Below are 25,370 nucleotides of genomic sequence, written 5' to 3'. Positions count from 1 at the left end.
GGATATGAAGATACCTTCATCCACCCAAAATTGCTTCAGTGAATTAATAACAAAAAGTGAATGAAGGTTATTTATAGACTATATGAATGAACATAGCTTACCTAACATCTTGCTGAGGTCTGCATTATGGAGATCGGGGTTTTCATCTGCCAATTTCTTCCTTTCCACCTTAGCCCACACCATAAAGGCATTCATGGGCCTTCGAATCCTCTGTTCCTTCTTCTGACCTTTGTCCCCATTTCCTCCGCCACCAGATGACGTCACTACTTGATTGACCTGGTTTCCACCTCGTCCGCCAGGGTCGCTAGGCTCTCTGTAGCCGACCCCACCCCAAGCACAGTCTTCTGCCAACCTACCAGGAAGAACACTGGGGAGCATTTGACTTACTTGAACGGGATCCCCAGAGCCCCCGCCTAAATCATGGAAGGACCTTGGTCCATAGTGCAAAGGAGGTAATCCCATGCCATGAGGGGAAGGACTCATAGGACTGTACCCGTGGGATTGCATCTCAGTCTTGTATTCATCCATCATCTGAAACGACAAGAAGCAAAAAATGAAATTAATAAAAGAGATGTTCGAAAAAAAAAAGCAACAATATATAAAACTATATACACATAAACATCTAACAAATTATTAGACATATATTAAAGAGACAATTCCAAATGAAATTATTAAATACGTATTCTGACTACCTCTTAGTGCATCCGTGCAAAACAATAATGAACAATCAATCCTCCCTTTAGTATATGAAGTTTCAAATGCAATTTCTGGAATGACCTAGCATTAAGGAGATACGTAGGAATTTATTTCGGGGAGGTTCATAGCTTTTCCGGGGGGTCGAAATTCAATATGAGGATTATATTAACATTTATTATAATTAAAATTATATTAAAATTAAATTGCTGCATATTAAAATTTGTAAAATTAGTTCTAAAATTATACTAAATTTAAAGAATAGTTGGGCTTTCGGGTGGTGTCCGTAGCCCCAGGGTTGGTTGAATTGAAACTTAGCGTCCCTATGACCACAGAGGGTGTACAGAACATGGACCAACAGCTCATGTACGCTCTCATTGAGAACCGAGTCGGATTTCCGGGGTTAAAGGCATGTACCCTAATCATATACTTATATAGAGAGAGTTCAAGAAAGTCAATTGTTTCTTTGGAGTTTAAACGTCCCTCTTTAATATCAAGGTTATATGAGAGGTGGATTTACAGGTTGGCATGAAGCCGAATAACGTTGAGAACTCACAGTGAATCCAACCCGCATACAAGGACAGAAACTGATGTTCTGACCATACATTACCGAACTGGAAACCGTCTGACTAGGAAGAGCCTCTTATGTATTCTAGCATTACGATCTCCTGGCTATATATATACAGATGGTGATCAGAAAAATGGAAACACCTGTAGTTGGCAACACGTCAGATGTATGGGTTGGCAGTGGTGTCGTGGCGCCCGCAGCGCCGGACCGCTGGTGGTGGTGTGTTAGGTCGGTCTCCATACTACGTCAGGCGCAGTGAAACAGCTGTGTCCAGTGGCTGCAGCAGACGGAGGTTGTGTAAAATGGGAGAACTCTCAGAGTTTCAAAGAGGGCAAATTGTTGATGCGCGGTTATGTGGAGTGAGTGTGACGGCAGTGGCTACTGTGTTGGGTGTGTCGCGTGGGACAGTGTCGAAGGTGATGAGGCCTACACAACACATGGGAAAACCACATCGGGGAAGCGGAACAGTGGGCGGAAGAAAATCATGAGTGACAGGTCTCGCAGAGTATTAAAGCGCATTGTCACGCAGAACCGTCTTGCCACTGCGGAGCAAGTGACGGAGGAACTCAATCAGCACCTTCCCCACCCTGTTTCGACAATCACAGTCCGTCGCGAATTACATGACATGAACTTACGGGGTCGTGTTGCACGGGCCAAACCGCTCATCAGGGACCATAATGCTTTCGCACGCCGCAAATGGTGTCGCGACCATGCAACTTGGACCGTTGAGGACTGAAAACGTGTGATATGGTCGGATGAGTCATCCTTCACCCTATTCCCAACCACGGGCCGTGTTTATGTGTGGAGAACGCCCAAAGAAGCTTATGATCTGCAGTGTCTCCGCCCAACTGTGAAACATGGCGGCGGCTCGGTGATGCTGTGGGCCGCCATATCATGGTTTTCATTGGGTCCTGTGGTCACACTTGGCGAACGAATCACTGCCAACGATTATGTCGCAATTTTAGAAGAAGACTTGCATCCTATGCTCCGGATGTTGTTCCCGGACAATGACGCCATCTTCCAGGATGATAATGCACCCATTCACACAGCTGGCGTTGTTGCAGCGTGGTTTGAGGAACATCGGGAAGAAGTTCAACACCTCCCCTGGCCCGCCCAATCCCCAGATCTCAACATAATTGAACATCTCTGGTCCGTCTTTGAAACACGACTCCGGCGACGATTTCCACCTCCATCCTCTCTCACAGAACTGGCCGATGCCCTGCACGAGGAATGGTGTAAAATTCCACTTGCTACCATTCACGACCTCTATGCCTCCATCCCACGTCGCATCAAGGCTGTTCTGAAGGCGAAAGGTGGCCCGACACCATATTAATCTGGTAAGTTGCAATTTCGTTCAGGTGTTTCAATTTTTCTGATCACCATCTGTATATATATGAAATATTCGTATGTGAAAAAATATTTCGAAGGCAGTCTGCCTACATATTAACAGCACCATTCCAGCAATTATATTGTGGAAATGAAGAAAGTCAATGCGATAGCTTCATCCAGAATTACCAGCACGGGATTCGAACCGTGATCTCAAAATTGTAAAGTAAAGGTGCTAACCTCTTATCTGCACACGCCTGCTCGTTTGCATACTTCTCTTAGGTTCCAAATTTGTGTGTGTGTAACAAAGGTTATGAAGGACAAGGATAGGACCTAGTATTAACGTGTACTCCGAACCAGAACCGGCGCTGGAAGCCGGCAGTTGTTGGAGCAAGAGTTATGAAAAATGAAATAAAAAGAAAAGAATGTCTTTCTTCTCCACGTGTTCTTTCAAAACATATTCACTTATTCTCGTGAGAAACAAATTTAAAATAAGAAGAAAAATCTTATTGCGTAATTGAAGGCTTTTTTTTTTTCAATCTGTCGATGGAAACGAGGTGGAAAAATAACAGATTAAAGTATTCATCAACCTGAGAAATGTTTTCAATATGATTTGCCTCAAGGTTACGTTTAATTCTCAGACAACTGTGAAAGTTAGATTTATGCATCATCATATAGGTTATTCCATTTCAAAATATCATTAAAAAGCATTGTAATGATATTACATGTACAAGTACAAGAAAATTATTAATAGAAGGAGGAATGTAATTGAATGAGAAATTTTTCTCTTCCACTCTATCAAAATACCGTCTGCACTATAGCAAATGTACACTCGTGACCAAAATTATTGTCACATGTCTATAAATATGGTTTTGTTGGAATATAATTTGATAACGAATTCGCCCGGTATTTCTTATAATGTTAGTATGTGTATAATCGGGAAAGACATGAATGTGGCAAATTTCATGTCAAAAGAGCAGTAAATAAGAACAATAAAACGAAAATAAAACTTTCTTGTCCATTTAGCAACATTTTGTTTTACTCATTCTAATTTTCGTATTTATAATTCTTTTCCTATAAAATTTACCACGAATATACATTTCCCGATTATACACATAGTAGCAGTATTAAAAGTACCCTGCAAAATCATTATCAAAATTATATTCTTACAAGAAGACAATTATAGATATGCGACAATCATTTTGGACATGAGTGTACATAAATAAATTAATAAATAATATGAACTCTACCCATAACTGTGGTAATACGAAAACTCTATTATGGTGGGATAATTTGGAGCTGTATTAACAAGGTCCAAACATTGTGAGTGTTCTTTTTATTCAGAACTACGTGATGCAACATTTATGCTAAATTTCTTACACACACACACACACACACAAGCTATATTCCACACAAATTGAAAATAAATTCTTTTCGAAATTTCCTATACAATTATAATGCGCTTGGGAATGGGGAAAGACAAGGACAGTAAGGTAATGTAGTAGGTAAATACAGTGTAAGAAAAAGAAATGAAAGATGAAAAAAAATGATAAATTCTTGTACACAGAACTCTAAAACACGTGTGATTCAACCAGCTGCAGAGAAAAATGACGTGCTTGTTCTGCTGAAAAATGTATCTACATTACAAGAGGTCAGATACCGAAAAGACGAAAGATAGGAAACTAAAAAATAGATTCTTTCAGAAATTTCATGAGAAGTTATTCAAACTCAGAAAAACTAAGAGACAGAAACGAATAGATCATGGGAATAGTTTAAGCTTAACAAATACCAGTCGATAGAAGAAACAGTAGAGTAGCACTAGGAAAAAGACTAAAATGCTATCGATTGTGAAAATTAGTTACAGAAAATGAAGAGTAAGAAAAAAAGTGTGTAGAAGCAGTACTGTACAGAGGGGTGTTAAGAAGTGCTTACAAAGTTACGTAGTGAATCACGTAGAAAACCGACAAAACCATGAAAGCATATCAAAGGAGTAACTGTGAACAGAGAAGGAGTAGGAGAATGCGAATAAATGTGTTGAGAAATCAAATAATATAACATATACATACAGAAAATAAGAATGATGATTATACAAGAGAAATAAAATTTTAGGTTAATAAAAGGAATATATTGAAGAATTACATTTAAATATTAGGTTGGTATCAGGTATGTAATAGGGTGTGTACAGAAGTATATGGTACATGCCTAATACTTTTTATATAAAACAGCTTATAGTCACCTTAAATTTAGGAAAAAACGAACGAATGAATTGGAATTGTCTGCTTCGACATCTGATGACAAATTCACCTCAGCAATGCAGCAAAAGGATGAACTAAAGTCGCGTACCTAACATGAGGAACACTGTCCATGTCCAGCAAATAGGCTGGGGTATCCAGACAGTCATGAAGCAGGAACTGTGTTGTTGAATAGGGTCGTATGAAAGTTCACCACAGAGAACACACAATTGTACTGGAACATTCTGCATGGCAAGAAAGAAAAAAAAGGCACAGTGCATTTGGGGCCACGAATGGCGAATAAACGCATCACTCGCGATTGGTTTCATAAACATCGTTCCGGTTGACACAGCATTGCAAAATGAGCCAAGAGCGCCCCGACCAGCACATCATGTTCGAATGAGCTCCTCACAAAGCGGACTTTCGGAAAAGTGTTAATGCCATTGCAGACAAGTTAGCATACACCATACCACTATCGTTTGGCAGCTACATGCAATCGGTGAAGGTGAAAAAGTTTGTGCTCACAGATGCCACATCACCGTCTGGAAGTGTACAGCTTTCTGAATATAAGGAATTACCGGGAACGTTTTCTGCATTGTATTGGCACTTTTGATCAAAAATGGATTTGTTGCAACAACCGTAAACAATCAGGACAGGGGTTGGATCTTAATCAAAGGCCAAAACGGCTTCCAAAATTTCTTGACCTTGTTGTTGGGATGGTGATCTATGGTAGGGTTGATCCTTCATGTTTTTCTCCGTCGAGTACGAATTGTTACAGCGATGAAGTTTGTGAAATGTTCCACAACTTCGCCCACAAACATCCGAAAACGTTCAAAAGATATAGTGTTCTCATGTTGCATAACAATGCATATGGAAATGTCGCTCCAAGAACATTGCAAACTCTCCATGAGCTGCAGTATGAAAACTTTTCTCTTCCACCGTATTCTTAAGTCTTCATCCCGGCGAAATTAAAATACCGCTAATTTTACAGTAATTATGTGATATCTTCAAATAGATAAAAGATCATTGAAATATGGAACAAGAGCGCCCTAGACAATATTATTTTACATGAGATACCGTTATCACAAGTCACCTAGTGGCTTTCCGTTTTCAGCCGTTTAGAAACGCGAAAATAAATGCCGATTTTCAAAATGGCTCGAAATCGAAAGCAGATAAGTGAGTCGTGATAACGGTTTCTTACGTAAAATAATATTGTCTAGGGCGCTCTTGTTCCACATTTCGATCATCTTTTATCTATCTGAAGATATCACGTAATTACTGTAAAATTAGCGGTATTTTAATTTCGTCGGGATGAAGACTCTTAAGAAATCTCTCCAAGAACTACCGATATCACGAGCAGTCCTTGAGAGGGAACAATTTCATTGATAATTGTACAGTACAACGTGCAGTTAGGACTTCGTCACACCGCAGGCTTCTTTTGACTCGGAATTCAATAGTTGGCTGAGCGATGGCAAAGGTACCAAACACCGACTATTTTAATTAACCAGGTATTCTTCTTCTTGAGCTCCCTCGTTGCTAACCGGATCCAAAAATGTAGTTCGGATCCCTCATTAAGCTATAGGTCCATGTTTCCTATAACCTTGCTGCTGAAAAGAGCGATAAATTCAAAACCAAATCAAAATTCTTCTTATTCTTTTGGCCTTTGCAAATAACGAATTTAGGTACGGACATTTCATTCATTCGCATCAACCTAATAGGGAGCTACAAGGCTCAATTTATGTGTTGGAATACATGTAAGTGAAGACAAGACTTGTTCCCAATGCTACGAGGTGAACTTAAGCTTTTAGCGCGACATACACATGTAAAGAACGAAAACCAATTGAAGTTTATAATATACAATCCATTGACTCAATATTAATAAATTGGGGAAATGAATAAATCGCCAAAATGAATAGATTCTATCTGTAGTGTACTAAATCTATGGAGTACCTTTTAAATAGGAAATGAATCATTTTAATATGACAATTAGGGATTATACAAGATATGTGTTACAGAGATAGAAGATTCCTTTAAATACAATATTTAAACACGTACTGTTTAAAGCAGTGATACCTAGAAAAGTAACAGAGGATGGGATGACGGAAAGTGTTTAATTGGACTTTAAACCCTGTTCCCCCCCCCCAAAAAAAAGGAAAAATTGAATAATTGTACCAGTTTCCACCTCATATATATATATATATATATATATATATATATATATATATATATATATATATATATATATATATATATATATATATATATATATATATATATAAAGAAGTTATTCATGGTATAAACACATTTTCACCAATCGTGTATTTTGGGAGAGGATTATTAAAGTAAAGAACATCAGGTAGTTTAAAAGCGGTAATTTTTTGGGGGAGGAAGGAGAGGGAGGTCGTGTCGGGAGAATTTAGTGGGAATTTAGATCATGACAGACAACCTTGTGTTTAAGTGTTTGAAAACATTTCTTAATATCTCAGAAGAAAATGTATTATTAGACCAGATTTATTTAGATATAACTTAGAATTCTTATTCACACGTCCAGGACGTCATTCTTAAAGTTCTTTTACCATGTATTTTTCAAATACCTTGTATAAACTCAAGCATTACTGTATTTACGCGAAAACTAATCTTATAGCCTATATTCTTCACACACAATATAGTTTAGTTTCTTGTAAAACAAACTCGTTCACATTAACATGTAAATTTAATATATAAAAAAAAGAATAATAGTAATTTAAACTAAGCTGAGTAAATGCACCAGAAATTATTATTATTAAAATAACATTTTTTGCTTCTAGGAAGCACAACTAAATGTTCTCATAATATTATTACAAAACCAGTGCTTAATTTTTAATGCATCGGTGCGGTGAGAAATTGCCAATCTTCACAAAATAACGGTACAAAATCTGTTTTGTTTGTTTTGCTTCCCTTCCCCCTGCTTCTTTGAAATAATAATAACAATAATAAACATCTTAACAATGGAAGACAGTGGCAATACGTTTTCACGGCTAGGAAGTTCATGCCTCGGAAAAAGAAAGAAAGAAAAAAGAAGTACCAGGTCTTAATTATCAACCATGTATCTCATAGACATTCCAAAAGATTACCTACTGATTCCCATTAAAACTGAATCTTTATTAAAATTATTGTAAATTTATGTTTCTCAAAGAATGGATCGCGAGGCGAGAGGTTGTCGCGAAAAATCTGATGATACTCTGGGCGTAGCGTCTAGGAGATAGGTTTGGAAGCTCCGCTTCCCCTAAGTAAACAGAACAATACATTTAAAGCAACCGCTTCCCCTAAGTAGAAAACCAATCTACGCCGCTCCATACCTAATATATTCTTATTCTTCTTGCTTTCCGCTTCTTCCAATGTTTATATGGGGTCGGCGTTCTCATCTTTAACTCTTTATCTCTACTCTCTATCCTCAGTGCCCTCTATTCTCCACCTTCTCTCCCTTAGCTCATCTTCTATCTTATTCTTCCATTTCATCTTGGGTTTTCCGCTTTTCTAGTCGTCGTCGTCGTTTGTTCGTCCTACATATCCCCACTATCCCAGCCTTCACTCTTGGATCGTTTTACACATGGGTCCACCTTAACAATGTCTTTTATATAATCGTTTCTTATTCTATTCTTCCTCGTCATGCCACACATTCATCTTAGCATTCTCATCTCTGCCGCTTCCCATCTTTGCCTGCTCCCTTGTGATTGTCCAGGTTTCACTATGATTGTTGCAAATCAAGTTTACTGTCACTGACAAGAAGCGTAGAGGTCGTTGGATTTGGATCGTGGTACAGAAACAATTACTTTCTCTAGAAGGCACTCCTACTTGTGTAGAGCAGGGCCGAATTAAGGGGAGAGGGCTTAGGGAACTGTAGACCCGGGCCTCCAGTTGAACAGGGGCTCCACTCTGATCAAAATTTCAACAGTTTTAATAAAGAATATCGAATATAGTGCATCAGCAGTGGCGTATTTAGGGGGGCTTCCGGGCCAAAGCCCCCCCCCGAAATCTTACTTACTATAGTAAAGTAAATGAAATATCTTGCAGAATTTAGACATTTCCAGGCAAAGCCCACCTCCCGAAACAAAATCGCAAATACGCCACTGTGCATCAGAATCGTGATTCACATTTTCTCGTTGAATAGAAGTGTTCTACAGTCTCATGTAATTAGAGAATATCCAGTCCCAATTCGCCAGAAAAATTAGTCACTGTATCACTGAACTAAAAAAAAAAAAAAAAAAAAAAAAAACGTGTTACAAGCAAGAAGAACGCATTTCCGCTCTCGCCTTGTTATCAATTGAACATGAGATGACCAGTTCTCTTGAATTCCAGGATGTGACAGAGGATTTCGCTAGGACGAAAGCTACGAAGTGCTCATAGATACTCATTTTTTTTATTTATTACATTTATATAATAGGGTAGCTTTGCGTTTTTTTAAAATGCATTTGGACAGTTCAATTAGGTATAATTTCATCTAATGCATGGCATGGTTGATGTAGAAATACGTGTATTTCCTTAACTTTCTTACTGCACTTACACAGAAATGTATTAGGCGAAATCAGCAGGGGCCATATATTTTTTCTATCCTCGGACCTCCACATGGGTTAATCCGGCCCTATTGTAAAATAAATAAATAAAAATATAACCCTCAGAAATAGATATTCAAATTACACAGATCTCTCAATTTTTGATAACTCTTCTAGAGCAATGGTTCTCAATCTGGGGGCGTGAAGAGCGAGGAAGGGGAGTGCAAGTAAACTAAACTCGTAGTTACAAATGTTACGAATGTTGTAGCAAAGAGGTGTTCAATTAAATACCGTTTGAACACATAATAGCTATTGGGTAAGAACTGTGGTTCTATTAAAATCAATACTGGTAAAAAGAAAAAAAAAATACTTTACTACATGGGCATGCAGCAATTTCGCTGGAAGTAAATATAAACTGGTGAGCATTATTGTTATTATTGAAGATTTGAGAACTTAATGCTTCATCTGAAATAGTAAAACGGTTTAAATCATCGAGCGGCAAGGAGGAAGGGCATACAGCATGCAAGGTTCACGCAGAGGGGCAGATCTAGAAGATTAAAACCGGGGGGTAGCTAGAACTGAAACTATGATAGGTATTAGTTTTTCTATAAATTTTCAAAATATATAAATAATAGCTTAATTTTTTTGGTGACTCAAAAAACTGGGTGCCTAGGCCCCTCCGGCCATGGGCTAGATCCACCACTGGAAGGGCGCCAGATAAACTAAGCTGTGAGCCTTCTAGAGAAGAAGAAAAGTAATTGTCACCGTTATCGAGTAATTACGCGTTTACACAAACATGTATTTTTCCGGATGGTTATACTGTTTTCTTAGAGGTTTATAGATAATATAGAGGTCTCTCTTTCTCCAAAATCATCAGTTTTTACGAAAATAAAAAAAAAAAGCACACCTCTCCACTAATCTTTGTAAACACCAAAGACGACCAATAATCAAATTTAATTGCTGATTATATCACAAATTTTTTTTTCTTCTCCCTTCAAATTTCCCAGAGCTGTACATTCCAAGTCCACTTTTTTCACTTTTATAATAATATGTATAATATATAAGCTTCCATGTAATAAAGTATTTACTCCTTTGTATGGAAATTATGAGATAATATAGCAACATTTCCGCATAATAATTAAACAGAAAAGATCCGTACATGCACCCATGTCTTTTATATAACGTCACTTTCAGTATAGACATACTCTATATATAATCAGCCACTATAAATGAACATGTTAAAAAATATAAACACACACACACATTTTAACATCTACACACGAATGCCAAGTAATTACAACATCTGTGGGAGGAGTTATCGCTCATTGTGAATGCTCGTGTCAACACAACAATGGTTTGTTATCCTCGACGAGATGTTTCAAAGACGGCTGAAGTGAGTCAATAGGTGTCTCCTTTGTACACTGAAGCACACGACCCACAGAACGGAAGAAATATGATTTATTTACACTCTGTAAGTATCAATGATAAATGCAAAACCCTTCCCTTATCTACAACAACTCCACAAATCGATTACTTTGGTAAGAACCAGAAAGCTACACATAAAGGAGTTAAGGTGCCGGAGAGTAGGTACAGAAAATGACAAATATGTAAAATTTATAGGAAATAAATGGTGAATCGTTTATTTTTCTTAAAAATTCATAGAAACTAAACAAGTTTAATGTGTTACAGTAAAACCTATCTTTAACGGGCCCTTAGTTAAACAGAAACTTGTGTTAAACGGATATATTTTACGGTCTTGTGAATTTACTGGCGAAAATCGTGTTAAATTCCCTTCATTAAACGAAAACTATCATGCGGACAACGGAAATTAAAATAAGACCCAACGGAAAATTTCAAGTTCCGGAATGCAGCATTTAGAAAGTTTTTGGACATCTTATGAGAGATTAGATATAGTGATGTGCAAACCGAAGCAGACACGACGGATATACATACTTTAGTTTAGAATTATACGGAAAGTTCGAGGAGAAATAAGGCATTGAGTTGGAAGAAGAATATGGGCTAACAACTTACCACGATTCTGTCAAAAGTTAAAGGAACTGCAACATTCGCCTTACGTCGAAATGAGACTCATATGCTTAGGTGGTTTCTCAGGCTGAAGTATGTAGAGAATTAAGCAGACAAACAGCGATGTGTACAGAAAACCTTGTTGACTATTGGGAAAATTAACGTGTGTACAGTATTTTTTTCTGTCTATTGTAAGTTTTGTGTGTATTAATTCGTAGTAGAAATAAATACTGTAAATTGACTGTCCATTATATGCATGCATTTTTTCTTTTTTAACAGGAAATCTATTACTATTAAAAGCAGTATCCTGTTCGTACTATTTTAAGTGGAGGCATTCTGATGTCAGAGATTAGGGTTAGAGCTGGACGGTTCGAGGAATCGTAAACCACAGTTTCAATTTGCATAAGAACCGGTTTTAAACGGTTAATCGAAACCAAACTGAACCGAAAATCGGTTCTATTTTCTATTGATCATTAACGTGTTGTCTCAAAAATATTTAGAGGAAATCATGGGGAACCGTAATTTTGTTCAAATGTGAAACACCATATCCACAATAACTTAACCTATAAAGAAATTTACTTACCTTTCAGAACTTTTCCAAAATATATAATAATATTCTGAAGAGTGTCAATCTAGTGTCTGTTTTCAAACGAAACGGAACCAAACTACTGTTCGGTTTCTGAAATAAACCGACACATTCGGTTTAAACCCTAAGCCGAACACCAATCGGTTAACCTGTTTTTGGAGCGTTACTAATTAGGGTGTAAGAAGGCAATTAGTTTCTCGTATTGAAAGATGACAGAACTCCGTGTGATGGATGTGACTTTTCGATTTTCAATGTTATAACAACGTATGTTTAAGGGAAAAGGATTTTTGTGCAGAGGCACGTACTATTGAAATTAAGAAGAAGTGTGGTAAATGTAGGAAGGATTTAAAAATAAAGAAATGGAGAAACAGTCATATTTAAATGTGAACATGTGCAGTGTTAGTATGAATGTAATGTGAAAGCAACTGATCGAATCTAACCTAACCTAGCGATATCCTCATTTACGAGTATATCCGCCGTCGTTGACGCGCTTGCTCCGTATGGACGCACCTCCGCGCATCTAAATCTGGGAGAAAGCATTCGTACTTTTTAGTGGAGATTTTGCACAGGCTAATTTGTGTTTTTTACAGTGTAGTTTTTATGGCATATGTCCAGCCACAGTATTTATTCGCAAAACCGCAAAACTCTCCTAAAGTAACTCTCCACCAGGGAATGCAACTCGTCTTAAGAGAAACACTTTCTGAAGTAAATGGCAAAGAATTTTCCTTATAAATGACAACATTTTGATGTTTTGAAGCCTGAACATGTTGAACCTATTCTGCAGCACAAAGGCCATTTAAAGTGCGATGACGTTACAACAACGAAGATTACTTTCAACGAAATAAAGAAATCATTTATGTGTATTAGGAACTCAATTATATTTAGACACACAGTAGCTTGGAGATTTCAATTGTGTAGTTGTATTTCTTGCAGCCACATTTACTTAATGTTCATATATATACATTTACAGTTTCTTATTTTACCTTTCTTATACATATCTCATCGATTCGCAGGATAGGGAGAACGGTTTCTCAGTGGCACAGGGCCTACCTCTAGTGTGAGAGGCTGTGATTCGGTTTCAAGGCACGTGCATTTGTGGTGAACAGCATTGTGTCTGTGGGTTTTCTTGGGGTTCTCCCATTTCCTTCCACATTATCATTTCACCAACGATTTTATAATCATTCACTTTTCATTAATCATCTATTTCCTTATTCTACTAGGCATACATAATCGTGGGACGCAAAGAGAGAAATTTCATTTCAAATCGTTTCTATCCCTACAGGCTTAGCAGCTCCAATAGTTGGATTAAGGAAGTTGGACTAGAACTCGTCTGTCGACACAACACTCAGACAAGGTACTCATCTAACTAAAGAGAATTTTATTACAATCCTATTAGCTCTATTGTTTATCAATCGGAAGGTATCATGTTCTAATCCCGCAGTCAGCCATTCTGTCTGAAGTTTTTCTGTTTTGTTTCAATCCCGCAGTCACTTAAATGAAAGTATTTTTGTTAAGGTATATTATACAATAGATTCAAAATATTGTGTTAAATTTTATCTGATATACAAACATAAGATTTTTTTGTCAAAAGTAGAACTTTATTCACTGAAATCATTTTTTTTTTTTTTTTGTAAAAGGTTTTCTTATTTTAACAGGCGAATGCAACTAACATATCTAAAAAAAAACTTATAACTGCAATTCAGATAAAATTGCAGTTAATGATACGAGAAAAAACTATAACTTTAGAATCGTACCTCTATCATGTTATAATTCCGAAAGTTAATCGCTGGAGAAACAAAATATCACTATTCGATTCTGTATTGCGACAATCTAATAATCAGGCTGACACTAATTTTTAACTTTTTACCCTTCCAGAAGGTCTCTTTCCAACGAAACATCTATATTTTCACGCTTGTAGCGTAGTAAGAAGGTGGTTGTGTGGGATGAAGAACGAGTAGAAGATTTTGTTTACTAAAGTTCATCACTATATAAGAAATACAACATATTACATATTAGACTGTGGGAGACTCGAGCGATCTGAACTTCCTCTGACTTAATCATACTTCTCTACACACATTTCCCATGTTTAAGCTCGTGTCATATGGCCTCAAACAATGCAAAAGGAACGTCAAACTCCAACGAAAGAAGAAAGTTTCAACGCAAGTAAAAATCAAATACTATTATAGTAGCAAATTGCTTTCAATACTTGATTCCATACTATTTCCCTTCCCTATTTTTTAAACTGCTCTCCTAAAACATACTAGTAGCGCAGACATACGACACGTTTACTCATACCTTATAAAATCTGTAAGGGAACATAACATCTGGACTCAAAAACTTCACTCCGAAGTTTGACTGTGATATACGTAGGATTGGAATTATAAATTTACGTGACTGGTCCATATATGAACTAGGTAAGTGTCGAACTATCCAAGACGTAAAATCAGAAAGAGAAGAAAGGACCAGAGTATTGACTTGTGAGAACTTCAATTAAAAGAAACCAAATCTTGTTGTCAACTTGGATTCCTGTTGTGTGCTTAATATATGCATTTCAAAAAAATTGTCTACTACAACACACTGAATCCGTTATCGAGAAATGATCAGAAAGAGCAATATCCTGTCAAATTAATCCAATATCGTGGTAGAGAAATATAAACAACTTACGATGACAGGAAATATGGAAGAGTTACGTAAATCATGTGTGCCAATACTCTGATAGTCTCATATTTCCATCTTCTTTTAACGATGGCGATCTTGGAAGCTAAAGTTACAATATCATCTGAGATACATTGAGTATTTTTATCTTTTACCTCACTACAAACTAGAATCAAGTTATGCTCTTCCGGATGTGGTGTACCTATTTCTGTTTGATACAGACAAACTAAAATACAGAACATCTTTGAAAAGCTCCCTAAGTAAAACAGATCATGCTTTAAAATATATCAAATAATATTTTCAAGAAGTTACAAGAAACTGACCGTAATAAACAGTTTTCAAACTTTTTTCTCTCGTTACAAGAGAAGAGGCTACGGACAAGGAAAATCATTTGGTACGTTGTTTCTCAGTTTTTCTCAAACGTATTTTCCATAAAATTAAAAAAAAAAGACGTAATTTTGATATTTTAACTCCTCATTACTATAACCAAAGGTAACCCTTTAAGTGATGCTTCCCTACAAGTTAATTTACATTTTTGTAATTTAAAAAAGTGACGAACATTAGTAAGGAAATTCCCTCCCTTCTGAAAGGGATGATTAAAGGAGGTGCATGGTTATGAAAAAAATGGTGGAATGAGGATGTGGGAAGAGACAGAAAAACCCTGAGAAAATCAACGGAGACGATGTTGTCCACCACACTTACAGATGGCTTCGGGTAGAACAGGGGCCTCGCACCAAAGGTGAGAGCTCTACCACTGCACTAAACCATGGTGCCCTATTATTAGAGTCAACAATATCACATCCTTTCTCACCGAAATTTAGAAAATGTATAAGTAACCTCTAGCCAGCTCCTTGGCCTCCTATGTCCTGTTCAGCATAGGGTAGGAGAAGGTTTTTCTTACGTTGATTTTAATGTTAAAAAATCCATTTATTTTGTGCGACTTATATATATATGTATGTATTTTAAATGATGTACTTCTTTTTGTTTTCTGACAGGAAGTATTCTATTTAGCTGAAAGCGCTCAAGATGGTCACTTATCTTGTGTTTAAAACCTGATTAGCATACGGAGTCACGAAAGGAATTAAATTGCAAACAATTATATCAACACGAGCTTTTAATACACACATTTACAATACTGTTACCGTTAATTATTATTTCTAGATAATAAACAAATATTTATACATCTATCTTGCTCCCTTCTCCCCAGTCTCGATGTATGTACATATATATATTCATATAATAACATAAACAAATGTATATAACACTTAATATTACTTTTAGAATAAGGAGACAAACATGTTAAAACTATAAAATATGCCACAATACAATAGACTATCGTGCTCCATACAATGGTTTGTCTCTGCCTCCTTCTCCCCCTAACCTCACTGCTTTTCTGAATGTTCTAAACAGCTTGCCAAGCACTCACTTAAAGAGTACACACGAATGCTATAATTATAGAAATTACAAGGCGGATAATGCTCCTTTGAGGCTTTGTATACAGTATATTAAAACCGTTCATCAGATAATGTATAATCCTTAAAAGAACAAAAAAGGTATTACATAGTATATCAGTCGCACACGGGGCAGTGCAAAAGAGAAAAATTAAAGAATACATGAAGAACGACTTATTAAAAAAAAAAAAGTTTGAAGTCTAAAATATGTTCATGCATAAGAAAGTAAATTCAACTCTTGGGCAAAACATAGAAAGGAAAAATGTAGTCTGGTTCTTCATGGAATGCAATGATCAGTGGAAGAATTTCTTCCAGAGAAGCAAATTCAACTAGTGAGAAGCTGCACCACATTGGGACACTACGTTGGTACGTACGAGTATACATATCAAAGAATATTGAAACTTAGTGAATGCAGACTTCAACACGGTTGAGCGAAGAATTGGGCGGTTGAATTGGAGTTTTTTCAGCATTTTTCAACACCGAGGCTACACAAGGCGCGGACTTTAGCTTGAGATCAGAACCACATGAGATCTCACCGGGAACCCGAGTCTCCATCGTCGAATGGCTGGCTGAAGAAAGAACATTAGATGATAGTTCTCCTGATTATTACGTGCTAAACACAGTATGCACGAAATGGCGTGTAGTGTCAATAAAATTTATTACAGTACCGGCTGATACCCTCTCCCTCCTCTGAAAGCATGTCTGGAAGAAACATAGATTGGACGGGCAGAAGCATGAGTATCATTAAGACAGAAGTACGAAATACTACTTCTAATGACTCGTTTCTTTGTTTGGAATTTAAAGTCCCTATTCAGAACCAAAGCTATACGAAACACGGACGTACAGATTAACATGAGATCCCAAATACCTGTACTCCCATTGGTATAGAACTCGGACTCAATGGTGATTTCAGAAAGTGGCCCGGGGAATTCCCACTTCCGGGCCACTTGTCCTATCGTGCAAACCTGGGCTACCAGTACTTTTGCAGTACTACTTTCAGTTCTCGTGTATTCAAAGTCTCTCACCCGCTCCGAGGGAAATCTGAGTTCTGAAATCATCGCTGCTCGCTAGCATCGTAAAGACGAAAACGCTACCCATCTATGTGTAACTACGAGGAAGGTATCTAATGTTTGAGCATTTCTCAAAATTTCTATGGAACAGCTCGTTATTTTAAACGTACTGAATGTCTTTTTCTCCTGAGATAATTTCTTCGGGAATCTCTAGGGGAGAGATCAGTTTATTTCCAAGGTCCTCGTCTCCATATATCCACGATGAATCTCTCCCTAATCCGAAAATCTATATCTACACTTATGTATCTGGGAAGAATCATGTACATTTTTTTTTTTTTGTTAAACCTAGCGGATGTTTGTGAAATTTTCCTGTATGTACAAAGTACATGTAAGAAAAGAAGCCGATAAGATTAAAAAAAGAAAATGATAGGAAAATAAATTTATTGTGATTGACATACAAGTACATATTTTGGCTATTTTTCGATGCAGTCACCATGAATTTCCAGACATTTTTGACAGCGTGGCACAAGCTTCCATATACCCTCTGTGTAAAAACCTGCAGCCTGAGAGCCCAGCCAGTCCAGAAAAGACGTCTTGAGCACTTCACTGTCGTTTATACGCTTCGTTGCAGGGCACTTTTTTAAGTAAAGAAAAATAAAGAAATAACTGGGGCAAGGTCCGCTGATTGAATAGTTCCCATCGAAATCTTTGAATTGACTTAACAGTAGAGCAGCTGTACATGGGCGGGCGTTGACATGGATCAGAAAAATTCCAGAGCGTAGCATTCTCTTTGCTGGTTTTGGATGGCACATTGTAGATTATTCAGTGTTTGGCAATGCACATCTGCTGAAATTGTTCGTCCTGGATCCAAGAATTGCACAAGAATCACACCCTTTTGGTCACAAAACACGGTTACCATGATTTTGTGAACTAATGGTGTTTGTTTGAAGTTCTTTGCTTTAGGAGAACTAGAGTGCCGCAATTGCATTGACTATTGTTTAAAATTCCCCAGTGGCGTATAATATCCATGTTTCATCCCATCACTATGTAAAAACAGGTTATTTCCATTCTTTCCACCTAGCGAACCAAAACGTTACGTGTAGCTGTCATTCCTTGCTCTTTGTGAGCATCTGTCAGCATTCTTCGTACCCATTTCGCACACAGTGTGTGATAACCCGGCTTGACAGTCATAGTTTGATGCACTGTGCTTGCAGCCTCTTCTGAAACTCCCTGGGAAGTTCAGTTATTGTGAACCGGCGGTTGGATCGCACTTTCTCGTTAACGCGTTCCACCAGATCATCCGTCTAAACACTAGGCCTTTCGCTACACTCACCGTTATGAACATCTGAATGTCCTTTCCGAAACTCTCTGCACTATTGCCTGACCTTTCCTTCACTCATGATTTTTGGTCTGTAAATGACACACAATTCCCGACGGACATCAGCTGCATTCTGTCTTTTGACGTTCAGAAATAGTATGACAGATGTCAGTTCACATTTAGCAGGATTTTGTATTACGGCAGCCATTTCACCTTATTGCTACTCGTACGTACCCAACTCAACTGGGACGATATTTCTGTTGTAAGCACAGAATATTAGGGCGTGCTCCTGTGCATGCTAACTGCATTAGTATTGTCAATCTCGCGTAAAAAATATTGGATTTTTTTTAAATGCGCCTCGCATACCTATGTTAAAAAAAATCTGAAACTTATATGTGTTTTCTCTACTATTGTGATAAGTTTTACACTCATCTCCGGTTGAAATCAGCGGGTAAATATATAATCATCACATCGACTCATATCATCGTGATTTCTGGGTTTCAAGATTACACCTTCATTAATACAAGCACTTCCCCAAGTGTTTGACGATAGAAGGTGAATATCGAACATAACATCGACTCCACACGCTATCCAATTCGGAGTAGTACATCAAATGAACATGAAAATGAGTCACGAGAACATGAAACTTTGTTAGAGCCGCGTAAAAAAATTGTAATCGAATGAATTTTCTCTCGCACGGGGAAGAGACCTATACTCCCTATATTTAAAAAGAGTAAGAAGTACAGTATTTACTTAAGAAAAAAAACATTTTCTGTTCTTCTTTATCACATTCAAGTTCGTTTCGTTAAGTTTCCATTGTGGCGTAAATTGTTTTTACAAGAAAGTTGTATAATGCGTAGATGTAAAACTACAGTCTCTAACGGTATTAATACTATACTATTTCAAATATGCAAAGGATAGTATTGGCTGCATTTTTGGTTCATTCATAATATCTTAAAGCAACAAAAGAGTTATAAATTTACTCACTACTTCATTTACATGTTTCAACGCAATATTATTAAATGTGCATATAAATTTAAAGTCCCTGATGCAACGGCCAACACAGCTTCTGGTTGCATAAGATGACGCAAGATCATCTAGTTAATCCGGGAATCAGAGAATCGGCATGCCAACGCTATTAGTTCTGGTTTTCTAGACAAAGGTTTGCTATTCGTAAATTCTGGCTGAACTTGACTTGCCTCACGATGCTGGGTCAACATGAAGAATTATGAGGACTTATCTCGTACGGGTATCGGTAGTCGAACCTTGGACTGCGCACTAATAATTCGACTACACTGGCGCACCCAATATAGAATAATTAAAAACATAATGTTAGCTGTATCATTTGGTAATAAAATTTACTGTTACAAGTAATGTGTATTTGTCCAGCAGGTGCACACCTGGAAATGTTTGTTGAGAGGTCAAGCTTTGGGGGATCCACTACGTCTATCTAGTATTGAATAGGTATTATTCTGCACCCGAAAAGACGATAAGAAATTGAAACTACTTCCACCTATATTTTCAGAAAAACAATATAATAGAACTAGATTGTTTTTGTTAGAGAAAGAGTACACTTAAAGTGTAATATCAAATTGTCATGCTAAATCAGTTATTTCCCTGTTAAACAAGTAACCTATAGTTTTATTAAGAAAGCGCACAAATGTATGTTGAGTTAGGAAGTTTCGGGTGGAGGTACAGACCCGGTAGAGCCCCCGTGCGTGTACCCGTGGTATCCAGTGCCGTATTTATGGCACCATGGACCATAGCTCAGGGCGACAGGGTTTAGAAGGCGGTAAGAATGTTCTCGGACTGATTTGTTTTTCATATTCAAATCGGGTTCGGAAATTCGGGAAAACATTGGTATTAAGGGGCGGAAGTTTTTTTTTTTTTTACCCTGCATGCGTCACTTTTAGGAGTATGTGTGTCACTATTAAAAGAATGTGTATCAGAATTAAGAACAGACAAACAACAGTAATAGACAGAATTTTCCAGTTAGTCGACAAAACTGACGATAAACTTTTTAAGCGAGAAAAAAATTATTTTGTTCGAATTTCTCGAAAAACTACACGTCAGAATTTACCATAAGAGTTAATCATGATTTTGGGCTGTATCCCACTAAAGCGTACTTTGTAATATGCTATCATGTTGTTAGCACCATAATGAAAAGCTCAATAAGGATATATACTTTAGTATCAGCTTCATATTAACAGACTAGACAAAGAAAATATACATAATACTGCATGAAAACCGAGTGAGTTTTATATGTTAGCGTGGAACCCTAAAAAGTTCGATGGGGAGGTAATACTACTACTTTATTTTATTATTACCATTATTTCTTACTGATTTCAGCTCCATTCAAAATGAATGATTGTGAAGTCTTAAAGAAAATGTAATTTTTTTTTAAGAGGCGGAGAATTTTATGTTGAAATAAAACACAGAAAAATGTTTTTAATATCCATGAAATTGGCTTTATTTGACAGTCATTTTGATGGTATTAATGTCTGAATATGATCTCGGACATGTGACCACCGCGGCTGGCGCGTACATGGCGTAATATGGAGGTCCAATTTTCACACACCCACACTCTTCGCAGTAAATCAGACTGTATTTCAGCAATAACGCGTCGAATGTAGGCTTCCAAGTGCTCTATTGTTTCTGGTTTCTCGGCGTAGTTATGCGACTTTACGTATCCCCAGGGAAAATAATCTAATGACGCCAAATCGCCCGAACGAGAAGGCCACTTAACAAATCAATTTCGTGAAATTAATCGTTCGACAAATGTTTCTTTCAGTAAATTAATTGTGGTGCTCGCTGTGTGGCTTGTGCCGCCGTCCTGCTGAAACCACATGTATGCAACATTAATGTCTTTTAACTGAGGCACGAAAACGTTAGTAATCATGTCTCTGTACCGCTCACAGTTGACTGTAATGTTTTGACCACCATCACTTTTGAAGCCATATGGACCAATGATTACACCATCAATCCCTTGTTATGCCCGCACTGTACGACGTCTTATGGGATGCGTATTATCGTTTAGAGTAAACGTATTGCGAAAACGATCTATAGTTTCTCGAATTAATCGTTCTGATGGACGATTATGAGCACCGTAAAATGCACGTAACACTCGATGAGTTTGTTGAATTGAACCATGGTTTTCAAAATAAATTTGCACAATTTGTAAACATTGCTCCGACGTGAGTCTATTCATGATGAATTGCCATACCAAACTAACCTCAAAACAACCGAGAACTGTAACATCAGCTGTCACAGAAAACAGTGTTGTCAGTTTAAAGTTCTCCACCTCGTTAAAAAAAAAAAAAAAAAAAACTTTACAACGCATTACACTAAAATCGAACAGTTGTTAAGTTGTTAGTAAAAATTATTGTAAACATACATACATATATATATTAAATAATGGGGAGGGTGCATTAATGCGTCACTCATGAGAGGACTGAAGTTATCATTCATTTTCTTGATGACTGATTTTAATCCCAAACATTGGAGATTATGAAAAACAGTCAAATAAATATGCATTATGTTGTATCTTAACCGAATAAATTCTGAAAAAAATTATGGTGGAACTCTAAAAGAAATCGGATGGGGGTGGGGCTGTTAAGAAAGTAAATCCACAACTTTATTTTTTAATGAAATTAATTCTGTGCGGAGGGGATTATTAGAAAGCTTCAAAGAAAATGCACCATATACAGTATATTAGCCTAGGCCAAAATAAAATATTTTTAACGAAAATAATCGTGGATCACAATTTTGTAAATTGAGGGAGAGGGTGAATTCGCACTTTCTTTATTGACAGATTTTAACACTTAGTTGTGAGGATATTCCAATGCCATAAAGAAAATACACAGTAAATATTGTTACACTGTCATATATGGTTAAAACTGGCAAAAAATAGTCTAGCATGTACATGTGTAAACTCGCTACATGGGTGATTTTTACCCTCTTATATTTGATGAATTGCAACCTAAAACCATAGGGTTATTTCTACAAATGGACGAAAGGAACATACCAAGTTTCATCAAAAACGGATAAGTTTAACGATGACTTATCGTGAAACAAACGGATACCAATCGAGTCAAATAATAGAAGCTTCATTAACGCTCGCCAATGATAGATTATCCTAAAGCATCAGTTTTTCAGGCTTCAGAAAAACTCGCTTTCTCCCGATTTTCCCGTAAACCACGCATGAGAGCTTACACTATCCATATAAATTTGTTAAGCTTAATAAGACATATAAATTGATGTATGACTCATCTTCGGATATTATTTTGTCTTTTATATGGACATTACGCAAGAAAGGTGAAAAATGACTGGAAGCTTTCGAAATGTGGGTGTGGAGGAGAATGGAAAGAATTAGCTGTTTCAAGCGGAAAACGAACGATAGGGTGTTATAAAGTGGAGGAAGACAAGTACAATTTTAAATATTATTAAGGACAGAAAGAGAAACTAGTTGGGACATTGGTTAAGAAAGAACTGTATCATGAGGGACGTGCTAGAGGGTATGGTGGCAGGAAAGAGGGGGAGAGGGCGAAGGAGAGTACAAATACAAGGGGAAGGAGAAAACATACGTGAAAACCAAGAGGTTAGCGGAAGACCGTGGAGTATGGAAGTTTCTCAGTTGCACCAAGTGACCTGCCAATAATGACAGAATACCTATGATGATGATGATGATGATGATGATACGCTAACAATATTTAAGAATTTAACGAATAATTCAAGTATATTTTCCCCTTGTCTGTACACTCATTACTTCTGAAGAAAACGATATTACAGTTTGTCAGAAAATCGTAAAAGTTCCAAGTTATGCTCGTTTTACCAAGAAATTTATTTTCTAAACAGTCGGAACACAAAATCAACAAATAACTCTTGAAGTATGTAAGACGATGAAAAATATTATGTAGCTATAAGTATATGTGCCATATTTTTTTCCTCCAATAAAACGAATGTTTGGTATATGAAAATCCATACACACACACACACACATACACAGCTACAATATGAATGATTATATGAGTAATGTTATACACGATTTGCTCCATTAAATATTCATGAAGAAGAAAAAAAGACTTTTGCTGGTTAAATAATTTTGGTTACGAACTGCAGTTAGTAAATTTTATAGTTTGATATATCTCATATAGAGCGACGTAAAGTATGTTTATCTTGCATTTAAATCTTGCGAATTCGCCATTTCGACTGTTACTTAATCCACTTAAAAAAAGTTAGTTATGGCAGTGTAAATTATTAATTATTCACAATTCTTAAATAAATATTTAATTCTCGTTTTCTGTTTTTCTTTCTGTTTTTTTTTTTCAAATATGAAGTCTTGATAGAATTTTTTTCTTCCTTTCGATTTACCTTATCACTACTGAAGGCCAAAAGCATTATAGTTTTAACATAAACGGAATTAAAATACTGCTATGATGGTATATATATATATATATATATATATATATATATATATATATATATATATATATATATATATATATATATATATATATACATGAAAGAAATTACATATGACGTTAAAAACAGGCAATGCATTACGTATTTACAAGTTATTCTCTTTATAACTCATAGAAAAGGTACACAATTTTACTCCAGCGATGTATTAATCTGTATAAAATCAGGAAATTAAAAAGATACTAAGTTTCCATGTGATGCATATACAAATATATATATAAATAATCATAAATACCAAGAATATTTCTTGTTACTGCTCAAGTTACTAGAAAAATTCCTACAGAATCACAAAAGAGTTTTTGTTCTTTTTTACATGCACTGCACAACTAGAGTATAACTAGTACAGTGTATTTAAAAAGTAAAGACTGAATGGTTATTGGTTATACAAAGTAACATATATATATAAATAAATAAATATACACACACACACACACACATATATATATATATATGTCCCATGAGCTCCTCCGTGGCTAAGCGGTTAGCGTACGCGCCTTTGGCGTGGAAGGCCGGGGTTCGATTCCCGGCGGGAGCTCATGTGGTTCGGATTCCACGTTAATCAGTAGGTCCACGTCTCATATAGCCTCGCTGCTGAACGGGACGTAAAACTCAAAATCAACTCAACTCAACTCTATATGTCCCATTATTTTCTAGGTACCAGCACGAAATAAGCTTATGCTAAGAACTATTTGCATAAAATGTCCCCATCTGGTAGGAGCATTATGTACCTAGGTATATAGTAAGCCAGCTCTTCCACCTTAAATATTTGACATTTTTCAGTTTATTAAAACGTGAGACACTTACTGACTGAGGTGCCCACAGTCGGGTTTTAAGGAGCAGGTTGTGCAAGTTATATTTATGTGAAGAAAGGGGACAACTTTTCATTAGAAATAGCACAATATACTTGAGATGTGTACGAAGAGTATTGAATTTTAATTTTTCCCGCGTAAACTAATAAAGCGCCGGAGATTTTCTTCAGTGTAGATGTAGAGGCGATGCGCAGTCGTGATTTTTTTTTTTTTTTTTTGGCCCACAGGAAGCGTCAATCGCTGGCAGTCAGCCAACGAGTGAAGGCATGTAATGAGTTGTCCTCGGATTTCAGGTTTTTGTAAATGAGAGAAAAACCTGAGCAGCGATATTGCATTAAATTTTTCCAAAAGCTTTGCGATACCCGAGCGGAAACAATTCAATAGGATCGGTACATTCATTTTTGAACGAGAATTTGTTCGTGAGGAAAGTTTCCGCGAAATTTGATCGAAGCTTTCATCGTTAAACACAACATTCCTGTGTGTCGTCAGGCTCGTTACTCACTCGACATGGCTCCGTGTGTCTTTTGGTTATTTCCCAAGCTGAAAATGCTACTAAAAGAAACCTGAACTTTGAGTCAAGAGAAGACATCATGCGGAATGCGACGGCACGGGTTGCTCACCACTCCAAAAACTGTGTTCGAGAAACTGAGTGCATTACCAAGGAGACTACTTTGAAGGAGATTATTGT

At 36.8% G+C, this 25,370-nt stretch overlaps 1 protein-coding gene across 1 annotated transcript in view; it reads right to left on the bottom strand.

Annotated features, from left to right (window-relative positions):
* The window catches only part of LOC145674266 (uncharacterized), a 457,273-nt gene that overhangs the window by 393,559 nt on the left and 38,344 nt on the right, over positions 1 to 25,370 (bottom strand). The window contains exon 2 of the mRNA XM_081744104.1: positions 102 to 531. Coding sequence (XP_081600230.1) covers positions 102 to 531 — 430 coding nt within the window. The remainder of the gene's footprint in view (positions 1 to 101; positions 532 to 25,370) is intronic.

Source organism: Thermobia domestica, chromosome 2, assembly GCF_964235325.1.
Source record: "Thermobia domestica chromosome 2, izTheDome1.hap1.1, whole genome shotgun sequence".
NCBI lineage: Eukaryota > Metazoa > Arthropoda > Insecta > Zygentoma > Lepismatidae > Thermobia > Thermobia domestica.
This window is presented reverse-complemented; position numbering and strand designations above follow the sequence as displayed.